The following is a 14,543-nucleotide window of genomic DNA, read 5'->3' as shown; positions in this document are numbered from 1 at the left end:
AAGACATTTGTGTTTGTGTGTGTGTATGAGTGTGTGCTGAATCATGCTTTTTATTTGAGCACTTTCTCACAAATCAAAAGAAAAAAGACTAGAAACAACAAAAAAGGTAGAACATATTCTTATAAAGAAGTAGTAAATGTAGATAAAATAGAATGTTTCACTTATGTACCTTCACACAATGCAGTTTCTTCTGTTTTATCTCATTTTATCCTCAACATGAAGAATTGTTATCCTAATCTACATGTGAAAAGACATGAAGCTCAGAAGAGTTCAAGTATTTGCTTATTTCCATGTGACAAACAAGTGAAGGAACCAGGTTCTGATATTCATCTAATCCCAAATCAAGCGTTCTCTACTACACATATTGCATTATTCCAAATAGGTATCATCTAATAGGTTAATATTTTATAAATGGGATTTTCATCAAGTCTATAAAAAGGTTCAAGCACAGTAATTTGTCTTTATTATTCTAGATTCTAGAATTCTAGTTCTAGAATCTCTAAACTACTGTCTCCCTAAAACCGCAAGAAAGAAATTCTAGAGTAGTGCTTTGGCGCAAGTGCTTGCTTTCCTTATAAATTCACTTCTTTGGAAAAAAAAATTTATTGAATATAAGAAACAAATACAAAGATGAATGTAATAAGATTTTTCCTTTTGAAGAACTAAAGAATCTAATTGTGTTTGACTGCAAACAATATATAAGGCAGAATGAGGTAAGCGCTGTAACGGAAGGACATAACAGAAGCAGATGAGAGTGCTGAACCGAGTTTGGTACTCCAAGTCCAAATAAGAGTTCAATGTTTTTCTCATTCTTTGCATTTATCCCTCTCTAGAGAGTACACATTATTGCAAATTTCTGTCATAATTATGGTTCTCAGGGCCCATCCTCTTTAGAATCTTTAATTTCATATAAGCACTCAGCATTCTGCAGTCTCTTCAAGTAACTTTACACTTCCTATCTCTTTTGTGCTAGTTCATTTAAATCATCTGTAGTTGTCATGTTTTTCTCCCACCTCTCTGTGGCTATGTCTTTTTCTCTGAATTTTTCAAAAAGTTGTAAATGTAAAAATTTTAGTGAAGCTTTTTGTAAACCATACTTAGAAGTCTCTTCTAGATTGAGAGAAACCTGGCTGATAGTTAATTGTGTGTGTGTGTGTGTGTGTGTGTGTGTGTGCGTGCGTGTGCGTGTGCATGTATTTACCAAAAGGAGCAGCACGTATGTATATATGTGTGTGTATATATATAGAGAGAGAGCACACAAACACACGCATATATACAAAGATATATATAGTCTTTAGTAGTTTCAGCATATATATTCATACTCAGCTTTGACTATGAATCAACTCCATATATGCTGTGAACCTTATGAAGTACTAAGTTATATAGGACAAGGTCCCTGCCTTAAAGGAGCTCAGTCTAGCTTCCCATTTTACTAAAACTGTTGGTATTTAGAAAATATAAATTCGCAGTTCTCAGTTACTTTCTGGAATTTGGAAATATTTATTATGCACCTATTGTGTTTTGGGAAATGTATGGACATATGCTGATATAGTAATGCACATTAACTATTAAGTTTCCCAACTATTCTCTAGACTTATTTGCTGTTATTTCCCATGCCTGAAAAGTATTTAATCTTAATATATGTAGTTGTCAATTTCTACTTCCTACACTTATGCATCCACATCTTTGCATCAGTCCTACATGAAAAATCCTCAAAGTGCCACATGGTAACTACCACCAAATACAATACTAATCAAGTATACTTTACAAAATTAAACTTTAAAAATGTACCCACAAGTCTAGTTACTAAACAAATTTATTTCAGATCTTTATCAATTCAGTTTTTGCAGAGTAGCAAAATAAAGTTGTATTCTACCTTTTTCAAAATGTAATATTATAATCATAAATATTTCTGTATTTCTAGAGTAATGACTTTTAATAGTCTACATTCCTTTATATTGATATGACATAGTCTCCAAATATTCCATATGAAGTTTCCACATTTTCATATTACAAGTGCAGCTACAAATGGGATTGTTGAATCAAAGGTAGGAACTTCAGTGTATCACTTTTATTTACATTAAAATAAATGGAATTTATTGAAATTAAAACAATCTTGTTTGCTATTTACAAATTGTATGTAGGAGGCATATTATCCTTTGTGTTTTTTACAAATACAACAGTATCAATAGTATCACACTTTGGAAAGCAGGTTGCTTTTTGCTAATTTTGATACAAGTGTAAAATAGCTTTAACATCGCATATTCACAGATTTAAGGACTTGACCAGAGCTTACCATGAAACCCCTAAACACTGCTTCTGCCCCCATCTGTTTAGAGTAAAACACTGACATTCTTTCGTAGACTGCTTAGCTTAGGTCTGATTTTTTTAATAAAAACCACCCAGCGGGTGGGTGATTTTGCTTCCGCGCGGAAGGGCTCCGGCAGAAGCTTTCAGGCAGCACCGCGGCATGGCGGGGCTGAACTCCTGCCAGTTGCGGTGGTCACTGGGTCTGCAGCTGGGCTGGCTCTTGCCTTGAGTGGGCAAGTTGAAGGACGAGTCTCTCGCGACCTCTTGGACCACATTTTGACCAGGACACTGCGGACCGCACAGTGCAACGTAAACTCAGGACAGGACCAAGGTACCACCCCGCCCCAGGTCGGCTGGGGAGTTCTGCGCAGGCGCGGCAGTCGTGCGACATCCGTCACTTACGGCTGAAGCGGTTTGAGCTGGGAGTTGGTGGCGCGGTGCAGGGCTCATAAGAACGAGCGGCTTGGGCGCGGGTAATCAGCTCCCTTTCCCCCTTTTCCCACTTCTTCTAGGTTCTTGGGACTACCGCGGAGCTTCCGGACCTGATGCGGGCGCCCTGTCTTGGACTGTCCCACCTTGCTCCTCTACTGCTCCGGGTGCTCCCGCGCCCAGGTGGGGGTGAGGGGCGGGGTCGGGGGCTGGGCTGGGCTGGACTCCATCCTGGCATCTTCGTGTTGAAATCTCCCGGGTAACTCGCCGTTCTTCTTGTTTTCCAAGACTGGTTTCCGGGGATTGTGACTTGCAGGGTCCGCCATGGAGCCAGAGCAGATGCTGGAGGGACAGACGCAGGTACCAGGAGGCCCTGGCTTCAGGGTGGCGGTGTGCAGCGAGAAGGGGCGGCTCGTGTCTCAGTGACCTGTGTTTTGTTTTCTAGGTTGCAGAAAACCCTCACTCTGAGTACGGTCTTACAGACAATGTCGAGGTAATTCGCCCAGTTCTTTTGCCGTTTCTGAGCGTCTCTTATGTGCTGGAGAAAACTTAGGATCCATTTTTACCAGGTTGCTTTGCACAAGGGAAAACTTTTATCTCAGCATGAACCAAACAGTATCAAGTTATGGGTAGCTTGTTTTATTAGTGGTACTAATGCCTCGTGGTATACAGAAGTCCAAATTACTTTTGAGTCAAGAGTTTGAACTTCTGAAAGTGATATAAAGAAACGAACATGCGTCACCAATGGAGACTGTTAGAGTCGTTTTTGCTTGGTGGCTATTGATGAATCTGTTGGGATATTCTTTGGAAAAATTGCGCATTAAAATTACACCCATTGTCTTTGTAGCAGAATAGTGTGCTGGTGGAATGAATAAGTGTTGCGTTCTTTTTGCGTTCAGTATTAGATGCCTTTGGAAGTTGTAACACACATAATAGACATTGTTTTTGTCTTACACATTGAAGTCTGAATTCAAAGAGTACACACAAAAAACATACACAAGTGGATATACTTTCCCAGAGCTTTTGCATATAAGTGCTAGGAGGTTGTTTAAAAGTGGAAGTTAGGGGTGCCTGGGTGGCTCAGTGGGTTAAGCATCCGACTTTAGCTCAGGTCATGATCCCACCGCTCTGGGTTCGAGTCCCATGTGGGGGCTCTGTGCTGACAGCTCTGAGTCTGGAGCCTGCTTCAAATTGTGTGTCTCCCTCTCTCTCTGCCTCTCCCTCGCTCATGCACTGTCTCACTCAAGAATAAATAAACAACAACAAAAATTAAAAGAAGAAGTTATTTTGTAAATGAATGAGTAAATGCTAGAGCAAATGAATTAGCCAAGGCTGGGTGGGATTGGTTAGGAAAATAGAGGCTTCCAGGAGATGTGTATGTTTTCTTGGAGGAGAAAAAAAAATAGGGAAAGACCTTGCCAGTGATTAAGTTTGGATAAATGAGTACAGGAGTATTTCCAAGCAAAGTAATAATAGTAGCAGCTACTATTTACACAAAAGAAAACTTTGTGTAAAGTAATTACACCAGTTTGTGTTCTATTCCTTTAAGAAACTTCTTTTAAGGCATCAGCGCAATCTTTCTGTGATGGTGCTTGTGTACGAAGGCAGAGCCATGATACGGTACAGCAGTGTTTCCCAAAGTGTTTCTCTCAAGTCCTCAGACCAATTTCCATGGAAAAGTGAGGAAAAAATGAGTGGAGGGAGTACTTGATAATGATACATTGTTTGGTGATTGGTCTTCCTGCTTTTATAATTTAAAAATGCCCATTCTCTTGGGGCGCCTGGGTGGCTCAGGTCACCATCACGCAATTCCTGAGTGTGAGCCCCACGTCGGGCTCTGTGCTGACAGCTCAGAGCCTGGAGCCTGCTTCGGATTCTGTGTCTCCCCGCCCCTCCCTTCTCTCTCTCTCTCAAAAATAAGTAAACATTAAAAAATGTTTTGAAAAAATGCCCATTCTCTTATGAATTAATGGTGGTAGTAAAATAATATATTTATTTATTTGTAAGTTTTTACTTTGGAAAATAGAGTTCATTTCCCTATGTTGGTCCGTTCGTTAATTGTGTAATTTTGAATTTGTTGTTTGTGATATCTGAAAGTTTGGAAACCACTCAGCTGCTGCTACTTTCTGTCTTACTCCATTTTGTTTCCTAATTTCTTTTTGGGGGCTTGCTTTATGGTTTATAGCATGCAAGTCTCGCTTAACAATTTACCTTCAAGTGGTATTATTTCTTTTAGTGTGCAGTGTAAGAACCTTAACGACAGTGTTCTCCCATTGTCTTTCAACTGGCTTTTGTGCCACTGTTATATACCTTCTGCATATTTTATAAATACCATAACTCATTATTTTTATTTTTATTTTTTTTTAATTTATTAAAAATTTTTTTATTAGTTTTCTTTATTTTTGAGAGGCAGAGAGAGACAGAGTGCGTGTCGGGGAGGGACAGAGAGAGAGGGAGACACAGAATCCAAAGACAGGCTCCGGGCTCCGAGCTGTCAGCACAGAGCCCAATGCAGGGCCGAACTCACTAACCATGAGATCAAGACCTGAGCCAAAGTCGGTCACTCAACTGACTGAGCCACCCAGGCGCCCCCATTATTTTTATTTTTTTTATTTTTTAAAGTTTATTTATTTGTTTTTGAAAGAAAGAGAGAGTGCAAGCGGGGGGTGGGGAGAGAGAGAGAATGAGAGAAAAACCCAAGCAGGCTCACTGTGCAGAGCTGGATCCAGGGCTCAAACTCTTGAACCATGAGATCATGACTGGAGTCAAAATCAAGTGTTGCTGCTCCCTTAACTGACTGTGCCACCCAGGTGCCCCTCATTATTTTTATTTTCTTTAAAAAGTTGTCTTTAAAGAGATTCAAACAATAAGAAAAAGGAATATTTCACATTTACTCACTTATTTACCATTTACCATATTTACCATCTTGACTCTTCATTCTTTTGTGTAGATGGAGATTTCCATCCGGCATCATTTTCCTTCTGCCTTAAGGACTTCTGTTAACATTTCTTATAGTGTAGGTCTACTGGTAAGGAAGTCTTCCAGCTTCTGAGTGTCTTAAAAAAAGTATTATTTTGTCTTTATGTTTATTTTTTGAATTTATTTTTTTGTCTTGAGATATTTTTGCTGGGTATAGATTTGTTCTATTGTCTTTGGCTAACATTATTTCTGGCAGGAAATCTGCAATCATTTCTGTCTTTTCTTCTCCATACTTAATGTCTCTTCTCTTGGTGTTTTTAATTTTATTACAGGTTTTAAATAATTTGATTATGATATGTCTTCGTGTGTTTTTTTTTTAAATTATTTTTATGCATCTTGTGCTTAGGATTCATTGAGTTTCTTGGATCTGTGGGTTTAGAGTTTTCATGAAATTTGGAAAAATTTCGGCCATTATTTCTTCAAATATTTTTAAATACTGTTAGCTTAATTTATTTACGTTTTCCTTTCCCTTCTTGGAGATGTGGAATATATTATAATAGCTGGTTGATGGCATTGCCTATTCTATCATCTGTATCATTTCTGGGTCTCTTTCTGTGGACTGAATTGTTTTCCTCATTATGTGTAGTAGTTTCCTGCTTCTTTGCTTGCCTGGTGATTTCTTACTGGAGGCTGAGCATTATGCATTTTATCTTGTTGGGTACTGGTTATTTTTGTATTCCTTCAAATATTCTTGAGCTTTGGTCTAGGACACAGTTAAGTTACTGAGAAACAATTTGATCCCTTTGAGGTTTGCTTTAAGCTTTTCCAGGTGAGACCAGACCGACCTTTAATTGAGGCCTAATATCCTTCTCTTGCATCTCCCCCAAGGCTCCGTATATTATGTGGTTTTCCAGTTTTGTGTCACAGGAACATGAACTATTCCTGGTCTTGTGTGAGCTCCGGGGATTCTGTCTCCTGCTTATTCTAGGTGTTCTTTTCCCTTAGCCTTGGGTAGTTGCCCTACATCCATGCCCTGATAAGTACTCACCTGAAGACTGTAAAGCAGTCTCTTTAGTGTCTTTCTGCACATTTCTCTCCTTTCCATGTACTCTTCAGTACACTGTCCTGTAAATTCTAGTTGTCTTGATCTCCCTGAAGTTTCTTTTTTTTTTTTTAATTTTTTTTTTTTTTTTAACGTTTATTTTTTTTTTGAGACAGAGAGAGACAGAGCATGAACAGGGGAAGGTCAGAGAGAGGGAGACACAGAATCGGAAACAGGCTCCAGGCTCTGAGCTGTCAGCACAGAGCCCGACGCGGGGCTTGAACTCGTAGACCCTGAGATCATGACCTGGGCCGAAGTCGACTGCTTAACTGACTGAGCCACCCAGGTGCCCCAATCTCCCTGAAGTTTCAAGTCTGTCTTCTCAGCTTGGGGAGATTGCTGGGCTCTGCTTTGGTTCTTTCTGCCTTGCATCCTATATGTTTTCTAGCAGGAAGCAGTAGCCTACGACAATCATAGGGGTCACCTTTTTTTTTCCCCCCGTTTTTGTGATCATTGTTCTACACCATTAACATCTTATACCTTTTTTTGGAGGGGGGTGGATTTGTGTGTGTGTGTGTGTATATATATATAGATTAATTCAGGATTTTGGCTTAACTAAAATTAAGCATTAGCTGTTCGCACATAGTGCATATTCATTAAATATTTGAATGAAAAATGAGAGGATTTGGTCAAGGGGTTTTATTATAAGATATATAGGAGTTAATCAGGTATTGCTTAATTGAAGCAATTAATTGCTTCCTTATTGAAGGTATTGGAATGTCATGTAACTGACTAGTTTTTGTCGTATATGGGCATTATCTGTTGAAATTTACTGAGGAACAGTAAGTTTCTTAATCCATGAGCAAGTAAATAGATATTTTATACATTAATTAAGTACAGAACATTATCATCTTACTAAGTCTCAAAATAAGATGGAAAAATCATCAGCCTGATTAGAGTTGTTGCCTGACATAGTTGTGGGAAGTGTCTTTGGAAATCATGGTACATATATATTGTAGGTATATGATTAAAGTTTTTTTGTTTTTTACCACTTTTTACAAAATAAAATTGTCTAAAAAAGCTAAGTCTAGAAAATGTTTCTTTGTTGTCATTGACTCATTTATATCCAGTTTGAGTATGATTGAAGCAAAATTTCATTTTTTTAAAAAATTTTTTTTACATTTATTTATTTTTGAGAGACAGAGTGAGACAAAGTGAGAGTGGGGGAGGGGCAGAAAGGGAGGGAGACACAGGATCGCAAGCAGGCTCCAGGCTCTGAGCTGTCAGCACAGAGCCCAGCGCGGGGCTTGAACCCACAGACTGTGAGATGACCTGAGCCGAAGTCGGATGCTCAACCGACTGAGCCACCCAGGTGCCCCAAAAGTTCATTTTTTAAAAAAGATTTTAAGTAATTTATACCCCCAACGTGGGGCTTGAACCCACAACCCTGAGATTAAGAGTTGCATGCTCCAGTAACTAAGTCCTCCATGTGCCCCAAAAGTTTATTTAAATGAAAGTGTTCTTAATAGTGGTTTGTCTTGTAGATAGCCACTTATTTCTAAATTTCTAAAATGGTCGATTTGTAAAAGAATGCAAAGTTTTTCAGTAAAGATGTCAGATGAATCTATGTGAAAGACCTAAATTTGGGGGTTTCTAGGAGTAATAGTATAAGTCGTTTCTTAAACATCATTTAAATATCATATTAATGATCTTTTCCATATGATCCTCATTTTTTGACTATCATTTACTTAATATTTTTTCTTAATTCTGTTCACTTTTAAAAATCATGAATGCATTTCTTTAAAAAAGAAACCAATGGAAAAACATTCTCATTTGATAGAGGATAACCATAAACAAGAAAATAGTGAATGTGAAATGGTGGGGATAAGTTTTAGCTATATTCTATTGCCATTGGAAAGCTCTGAGCCTGAAGCCTGCTCTCTCTGTTAAGAGTTTAGCAAGTGTTGCTAAAGTGTTACACACCTATTACTACGGAAGTGAGACTTATCCTTGATAACTGCCTGTGATGAAAGGATTGAAACAGGACTAGCTTTCTCACTGTGATTCAGTGCTACTTATTGTCATGTCCATATTTTTTGAAGCATACTGTAGGAAAGTATTCTTATGAAAGAAAGAAAAAGCACTTGTATTTATTCCTAAACAGGCAGAAGGAGTAGAATCTAGAGATAAGACATTAAAAGAATAGATACTATGGTGCCTTCAGAGAAGAAAGGCTTAAATGAAATTTAGAGATGGGTCTGATTTTATTTTGGCAGAGAGATTTGCCCTACCATACCAACTCTGGTCATTGATTTGCCTTTTCTACTCGTCATATTTCCATTATTTTTTGTTTAGCACTCAATCTAGTTATTTGTAATATACATGCGTGTTTTTTGAATCCACTAGAGGATAGTAGACAATGAGAAGATTAATGCAGAAAAGTCATCAAAACAGAAAGTGGATCTTCAGTCTTTGCCAACTCGTGCCTACCTGGATCAGACAGTTGTGCCTATATTATTACAGGGACTGGCTGTGCTTGCAAAAGAAAGGTAAGATAGTGTCTGCAAATGGAGTTCCTGGAGAAAGCAAAATAAAGGCTTCCCTAAGTGAAATCTCATTAGTTATCATTAGTTATGTTTAATTATTTCTCGCAATATAAAGAGTTAATAAAATAAAATATGAGTCAGCCCTAATATCATCAATTAAGACACTTTCATTTATCTCTACTGATCTTAGATCATATGCATATTTGTAAAGATTTGCAATTGTGTACATGTAATTTTATCTCCTTTTTACTTAATATTATAAACTAAAACTTTTTCCATATCTCTGCATAGGCTTTGTGATTATAATTTAAATTATAACAATATTGCAGTTAGCCATTTTCTTATTGTTGAGCTCTTAGGTCCAATTTCCTTTGTTATTATAGGTTAGCAGGCAACCTGTGTTATATGTTTTCATGCCTCTTTTGCTTTTGTTTCATTACTTTCTTATGATAAATTTCCAAGAGTTGATTTGCAAGTTTGAGGAACATGACTCTTTTTATAGTGTTTGACACATAATACCATTTTTCCATCCAAAAACTCATCCTTAAGTTTCTTCCATTATCATAGTCTTAATAGCGTGACTGTTAACTTTTCTTGTCAAGGTATTTTGATTTATATTTCTTTATTAGCAACATTACAGTTTTTTCTGTACATGTTTTTTCCTAGTAATTCTACCTAAATTCTTTTTGTATAAGCAAATCCAATAGGGAAAATGTTTTTATAAATTAGTTATACGTATAAAAGAGGATTTATTTATGACTGCAAGTTATGTCTCGGCTCTAATTCTGTCAATTAAAATATGGGCATCTTTTATATTTTCTTGTTCTTTACAGAAAGCCAATATATTAGAAATTATAAATATTAGTTTAAATGCTAGAAGGAAAAATTTGAAGAAGTTTTTAAGTAACATGCTATTATTAAAAACCATTTTTAAGGAAGGAATTCTGGCAAAATTATTCATGAAATTAACCATAAATATTATGTGAAAAATGTTGTTTATGTCTAGGCAGTTCAAAAGGCTATTTAAAATGGTAAAGGAATGTTTTGAGATCACTGTAAATGAATTCTAAATACGCCTTTTCATAGTAGGATTTTAAATATCTGATTCCCCCAATTTTTCATCTTTCATCTTCTTTTTTCAGCAAGCATAATCTATGGAAAAGTGATAAATAGGAAATGACATCTTCTGTTAACATTTTTTCCTAGTTTTATTGAGAAATAATTGGCGTATATCGCTGTATAAGCCTAAGGTATATACCACGGTGGTTTGATTTACATATATTTTTGATATGATTACCACATTGCATTTAGTTAACATCCTTCATCTCACATAGATGCAATAAAAAGGAAAAAAAAAAATGAAAAGAAATTCTCCTTGTGATGAGAAGTCTAAGATTCTACTCTCAACAACTTTGCTGTCTCTCACACAGCAGTGTTAGCCGAGGTCATCGTGTCAGATATCACACCCCTGGTGCTTGCTTATTCATCTTGTAACTGGAAGTGTGTGCCTTTTGACCACCTTTCTCCAGTTCCCCATTCTCCCACCTCTTAATTCTAAAAAAATATGTTTTAACTTCTCAGATGTGCTGTAGGGTAGCAGTATTAGAATTATTATTGATTTAAATATTTGAAGTAAAATACAGGTGACTTAAAATATAATAGAACTTACTTGTCCAAATGAATGTTGATTCCTTTGATTCGTTTTTTTGGGAGTTCATCCACTCGTCTCACTGATGCTACAGCCATTTTCCTATATTGTTTTTGTACTCTTATTGAAGGATGATACTTGTGGAGAAAATTGTGCATGTCATAGGTGTACACTTCGATGAATTTTCAGAATCCAAACATACCCACAAAACATGCAGTCAGATCAAGAAACTGAGTACTGTCAGCACCCCAGAGTTCTCCCTGGTGACCCCTTTAAGTCTTTATTTCAATATCCTGGGTAATCGTCATCCCACTGTCAAACATTACATTTTTGAAACTTTGTGTTTTAGAATTGAGTTTATAACCAGATTTAAGTCATACAAAAATCTCAGCCTCTTTAAACCATATTGTTGACTAACTTGCTTGTCTGTTTCACTTACCATATTTACTACAAATGGCCTTTGAGTGTAAAATGAAAATTAAATTTAAAAAGATGTGTTTTTGTTAATGGAATGATACATTTAAATTAATACACCTAGAATATAAATTTCTAAATTTTGGATTTCTTTTCCCTTCCAGACCACCAAATCCCATTGAATTTCTAGCATCATATCTTTTAAAAAACAAGGCACAGTTTGAAGATCGAAACTGACTTATTGGGAAGAACAGAAAAAATTTTGTTTCTACTGTAGATTTACATGATTAAGAGGCAGCTTTAATTGCCAAGATTTCCCCCCTTTTTGGAAGTATAAGAACCTTCAGGACAACAGAACTTATTTCCGGAATTGCAGAAGAAAACATTTCCCTTATTTTGATTTAATCACAATACTTATTTAATGAGTGTATTCTGTGCAATTTTTTTCTCAGATTGTCTTTAACTTTGTTTTTAAAATTACCTTCAAAATAAACTGTTAAAACGTCATTATTTGAAAGTAGTTTTTGTTCTCTATGACAAATATTTTATATGGTTCAGTTATTTTCATGAATTGCTTCTTTCTTGGGTCTTAGAATGCTGCAAAATTTTACAACAGCATGAAAATACAACAGAGTCAAGTTTAACATAACAATCTCAGCCAGTTTTTCTCTTTGTTGTCCCTGGACCTCCTGGAGGGTGGGATCTGGGCATCTTCAGTTTTTAACATCACAGGTGATTCTAATGCACAATGAAGTTGGAGTACTGATAGAGGCATTGTGGAGGGTGTACAATATCCTTCACTGCTATAAACCTTAATGGTAATACAATAACAGCTGTCGTTTGTTGCAATTCTGTGTGTCAGGCATAAGTACTATTTTACTTAAATTATCTTTAACATTAGCAACTCTACAAAGTAGATATTGTTATTCCCATTTTGCAGATGAAACCTTTGGAGAGGTTAAGTGACTTGCTCAAGACCACACTGCTGGTAAGTGCTTGAATGGCATTCAAACCCAGTTCTGTCAATGTGTTGTTGATAGCTAAGTGAGAAGTACTTGTGCAAGTTAACATCATTGCTGCTTTTTGAATAGAAAACACCAGCCAGTCCTTTCTGGGGGTCTGCTCACTTTGTCCTATATGAAGAAATTAAATAACTCATTAGCTCAGAAAAAAAAAAAAAAATTGTCTGAAGAAAGCCAGGCAGGAAAAATATTCATTAGGAGAAGTGGTTCTCAGTGGGGAGTGACTTTGCTCTCTCACCCCAGAGGACATTTGCTAATGTCTAGAAACAATTTGGTTATCACAACTGAAGTAATATGGAGTTTTACTGGCATCTGGTGGATAAAGGCCAGAAATGCTGCTAAATATCTTATAATACATAGGACAACCTGTGTGCCCCACCTGTCCCCAAGAATTATCCAGCTCAAAATATCAACCAGTGCTAAGGTTGGGAAGCCCTGGTTTAGGGGCACATGGCTGGATCAGTTGGTAGAGTATGCAGCTCTTAATCTCAGGGTCATGAGTTTGAGCCCCACATTGGGCATAGAGTTTACTTTAAAAAAAAAAAAAGAAAGAGCTTGCTTTGGAAGTGTATTAAAACTAATCATGTGAGGGCCAAGTTAGGAATTTAATGCTAATGAGGTATGTCTTAAAGTTCACTTCTTAAAATTTTTTTTATTTTTTAAAATGTTTATTTTTGAGAGAGAGATAGAATGTGAGTGGGGGAGGGGCAGAGAGAGGGAAACACAGAATTCAAAGCAGGCTCCAGGCTCTGAGCACAGAGCCCAATGTGGGGCTCAAATTCACAGACTGCAAAATCATGACCTGAGTCAAAGTTAGATGCTTAACCGACTGAGCCACCCTGGCACTCCTGTCTTATAGTTCACTTTAATGCAGCAAAAGCTTATTTCAGTAAGAGTGACACTTGTGGGGAGGTGACATGGTTTTGATTTAAAATTGCATATCTATATATTTGAATAGGAAAAACCTGTAAAGATTGGGATCTCTTATAGTTTCCACAAATATTAATTCCATCTGATTCATTTTGGTTATTTGGCTAGCTCCTACATTAATCTGCCTGAGTCTTTTTAGTGACATTTTTAACATTTGATTAAGTAGTAACTGGGTAATTTTTATTAAAGCATCAATAATTTTATCATCTTGACAGCAGTTCTTCACCTGTGACTCACATCAGAGCCACTTAGGGAACTTTTCATATTTGTTTCATATATAAATAGTCCTGGAGAGCCTGATTCAATTGTGATCAAGCCTGGGCTTCTGACTTTGACAAAAGCTCTTTAAGCCATTCTGATATACACCTCTGGTTAATGACCACTTTGAAGTAATGCAGTACTCTGCCTAGTGCTACATTATTTCTGGTGTTCTACTGAATTCTCTTTGAGATGGGGTTTAAATTACTCAATCTTGAAATTGATCCTTTTAAAAGTTACAGCTGAGAATAGGCATATTTTGTGCTGGTAGTACACACGCTTCTTACTGAATGCTTATCATGTACCAGGCACCCATGCTAAATACATGAATTGTTATATAATCTTCAAACCCTGTGAGGTAGATTTAATTTTAATAACTCACTTTTAGATGAGAAAAGTGAGATTTTTTTAACTTGCTCAAGGGGAAATAAGTTTGGGGCAGGGATTCAAACCCAGATTAATGCTATATTACCTTCCCTTAATGCTATGTTACTCTCTGCTTTAATGTTCTCAGGGGTGCTTACAATTTTTCTTTGGGGGAAAATCAGTTTGCCCTTGTGTGTGTACAGTAGGAGGCCTTTTATCTAGTTGGTAGACGGAAAAGCGAGTCATGGTAGGGAAGCCTCAATGACACTGAACAATTTTTTTTAAACTTAAAAAAATATAAATCTTTTTAACCTGATAATATTTTTTTTCAATCTTTTCTTGGGTATGGGTTCTCTGCTTAGAATTCTGTTTCGTTTTTCTTCCTCAAACCACTTCTGTAATGTATGGTCTGAAAATTCCAGTTTTCGTTTTTTTCTGAAAGTAGAGGATTATTTTAGACATTTAAGAAGTAATTTCTAGAATCCTATAATTTTTTAATGATTTTTTTTCTCCAGGCTTCAGTCATCTGCCTCTAATTTGGCAGTTTTTACTTAGTCTTTCCAGAGTATTCCACCTAATTTTTGTAGCTCTTTTGCATTATGTGTTTGCATTTCATTAGTTTATGTAATATTTGATTAAATTGTGTAGTGGTTGTACCT

General features: G+C 36.6%; 1 protein-coding gene and 1 long non-coding RNA gene across 3 annotated transcripts; one reads left to right on the top strand and one right to left on the bottom strand.

The window, feature by feature from the left end:
• The first annotated feature begins 2,694 nt into the window (after positions 1-2,694).
• On the top strand, positions 2,695-11,815 carry DPY30 (dpy-30 histone methyltransferase complex regulatory subunit). 2 transcript variants are annotated; one of them, XM_060645286.3, is made up of 5 exons: positions 2,695-2,783; positions 3,028-3,099; positions 3,185-3,232; positions 9,107-9,249; positions 11,473-11,815. In XM_060645286.3, exons 2-5 carry the CDS (start codon positions 3,064-3,066, stop codon positions 11,543-11,545), a joined length of 300 nt encoding a protein of 99 aa, XP_060501269.1. In that variant the 5' UTR covers positions 2,695-2,783; positions 3,028-3,063; the 3' UTR covers positions 11,546-11,815. The 2 variants fall into 2 exon arrangements, with proteins under 2 accessions (XP_060501269.1, XP_060501260.1); XM_060645277.3 differs by having other exon boundaries at positions 2,720-2,922.
• Positions 6,650-7,159, bottom strand: LOC132687286 (uncharacterized). Its single transcript, XR_009614037.3, has 2 exons — positions 7,043-7,159; positions 6,650-6,792 (listed from the first exon to the last, which is right to left on the bottom strand). It is a non-coding gene; the product is annotated as an uncharacterized LOC132687286 (long non-coding RNA).
• Positions 11,816-14,543: the final 2,728 nt, after the last annotated feature.

This window comes from Panthera onca, chromosome A3 (genome assembly GCF_046562875.1).
Source record: "Panthera onca isolate mPanOnc1 chromosome A3, mPanOnc1 haplotype 2, whole genome shotgun sequence".
Classification (NCBI taxonomy): domain Eukaryota; kingdom Metazoa; phylum Chordata; class Mammalia; order Carnivora; family Felidae; genus Panthera; species Panthera onca.
This window is presented reverse-complemented; position numbering and strand designations above follow the sequence as displayed.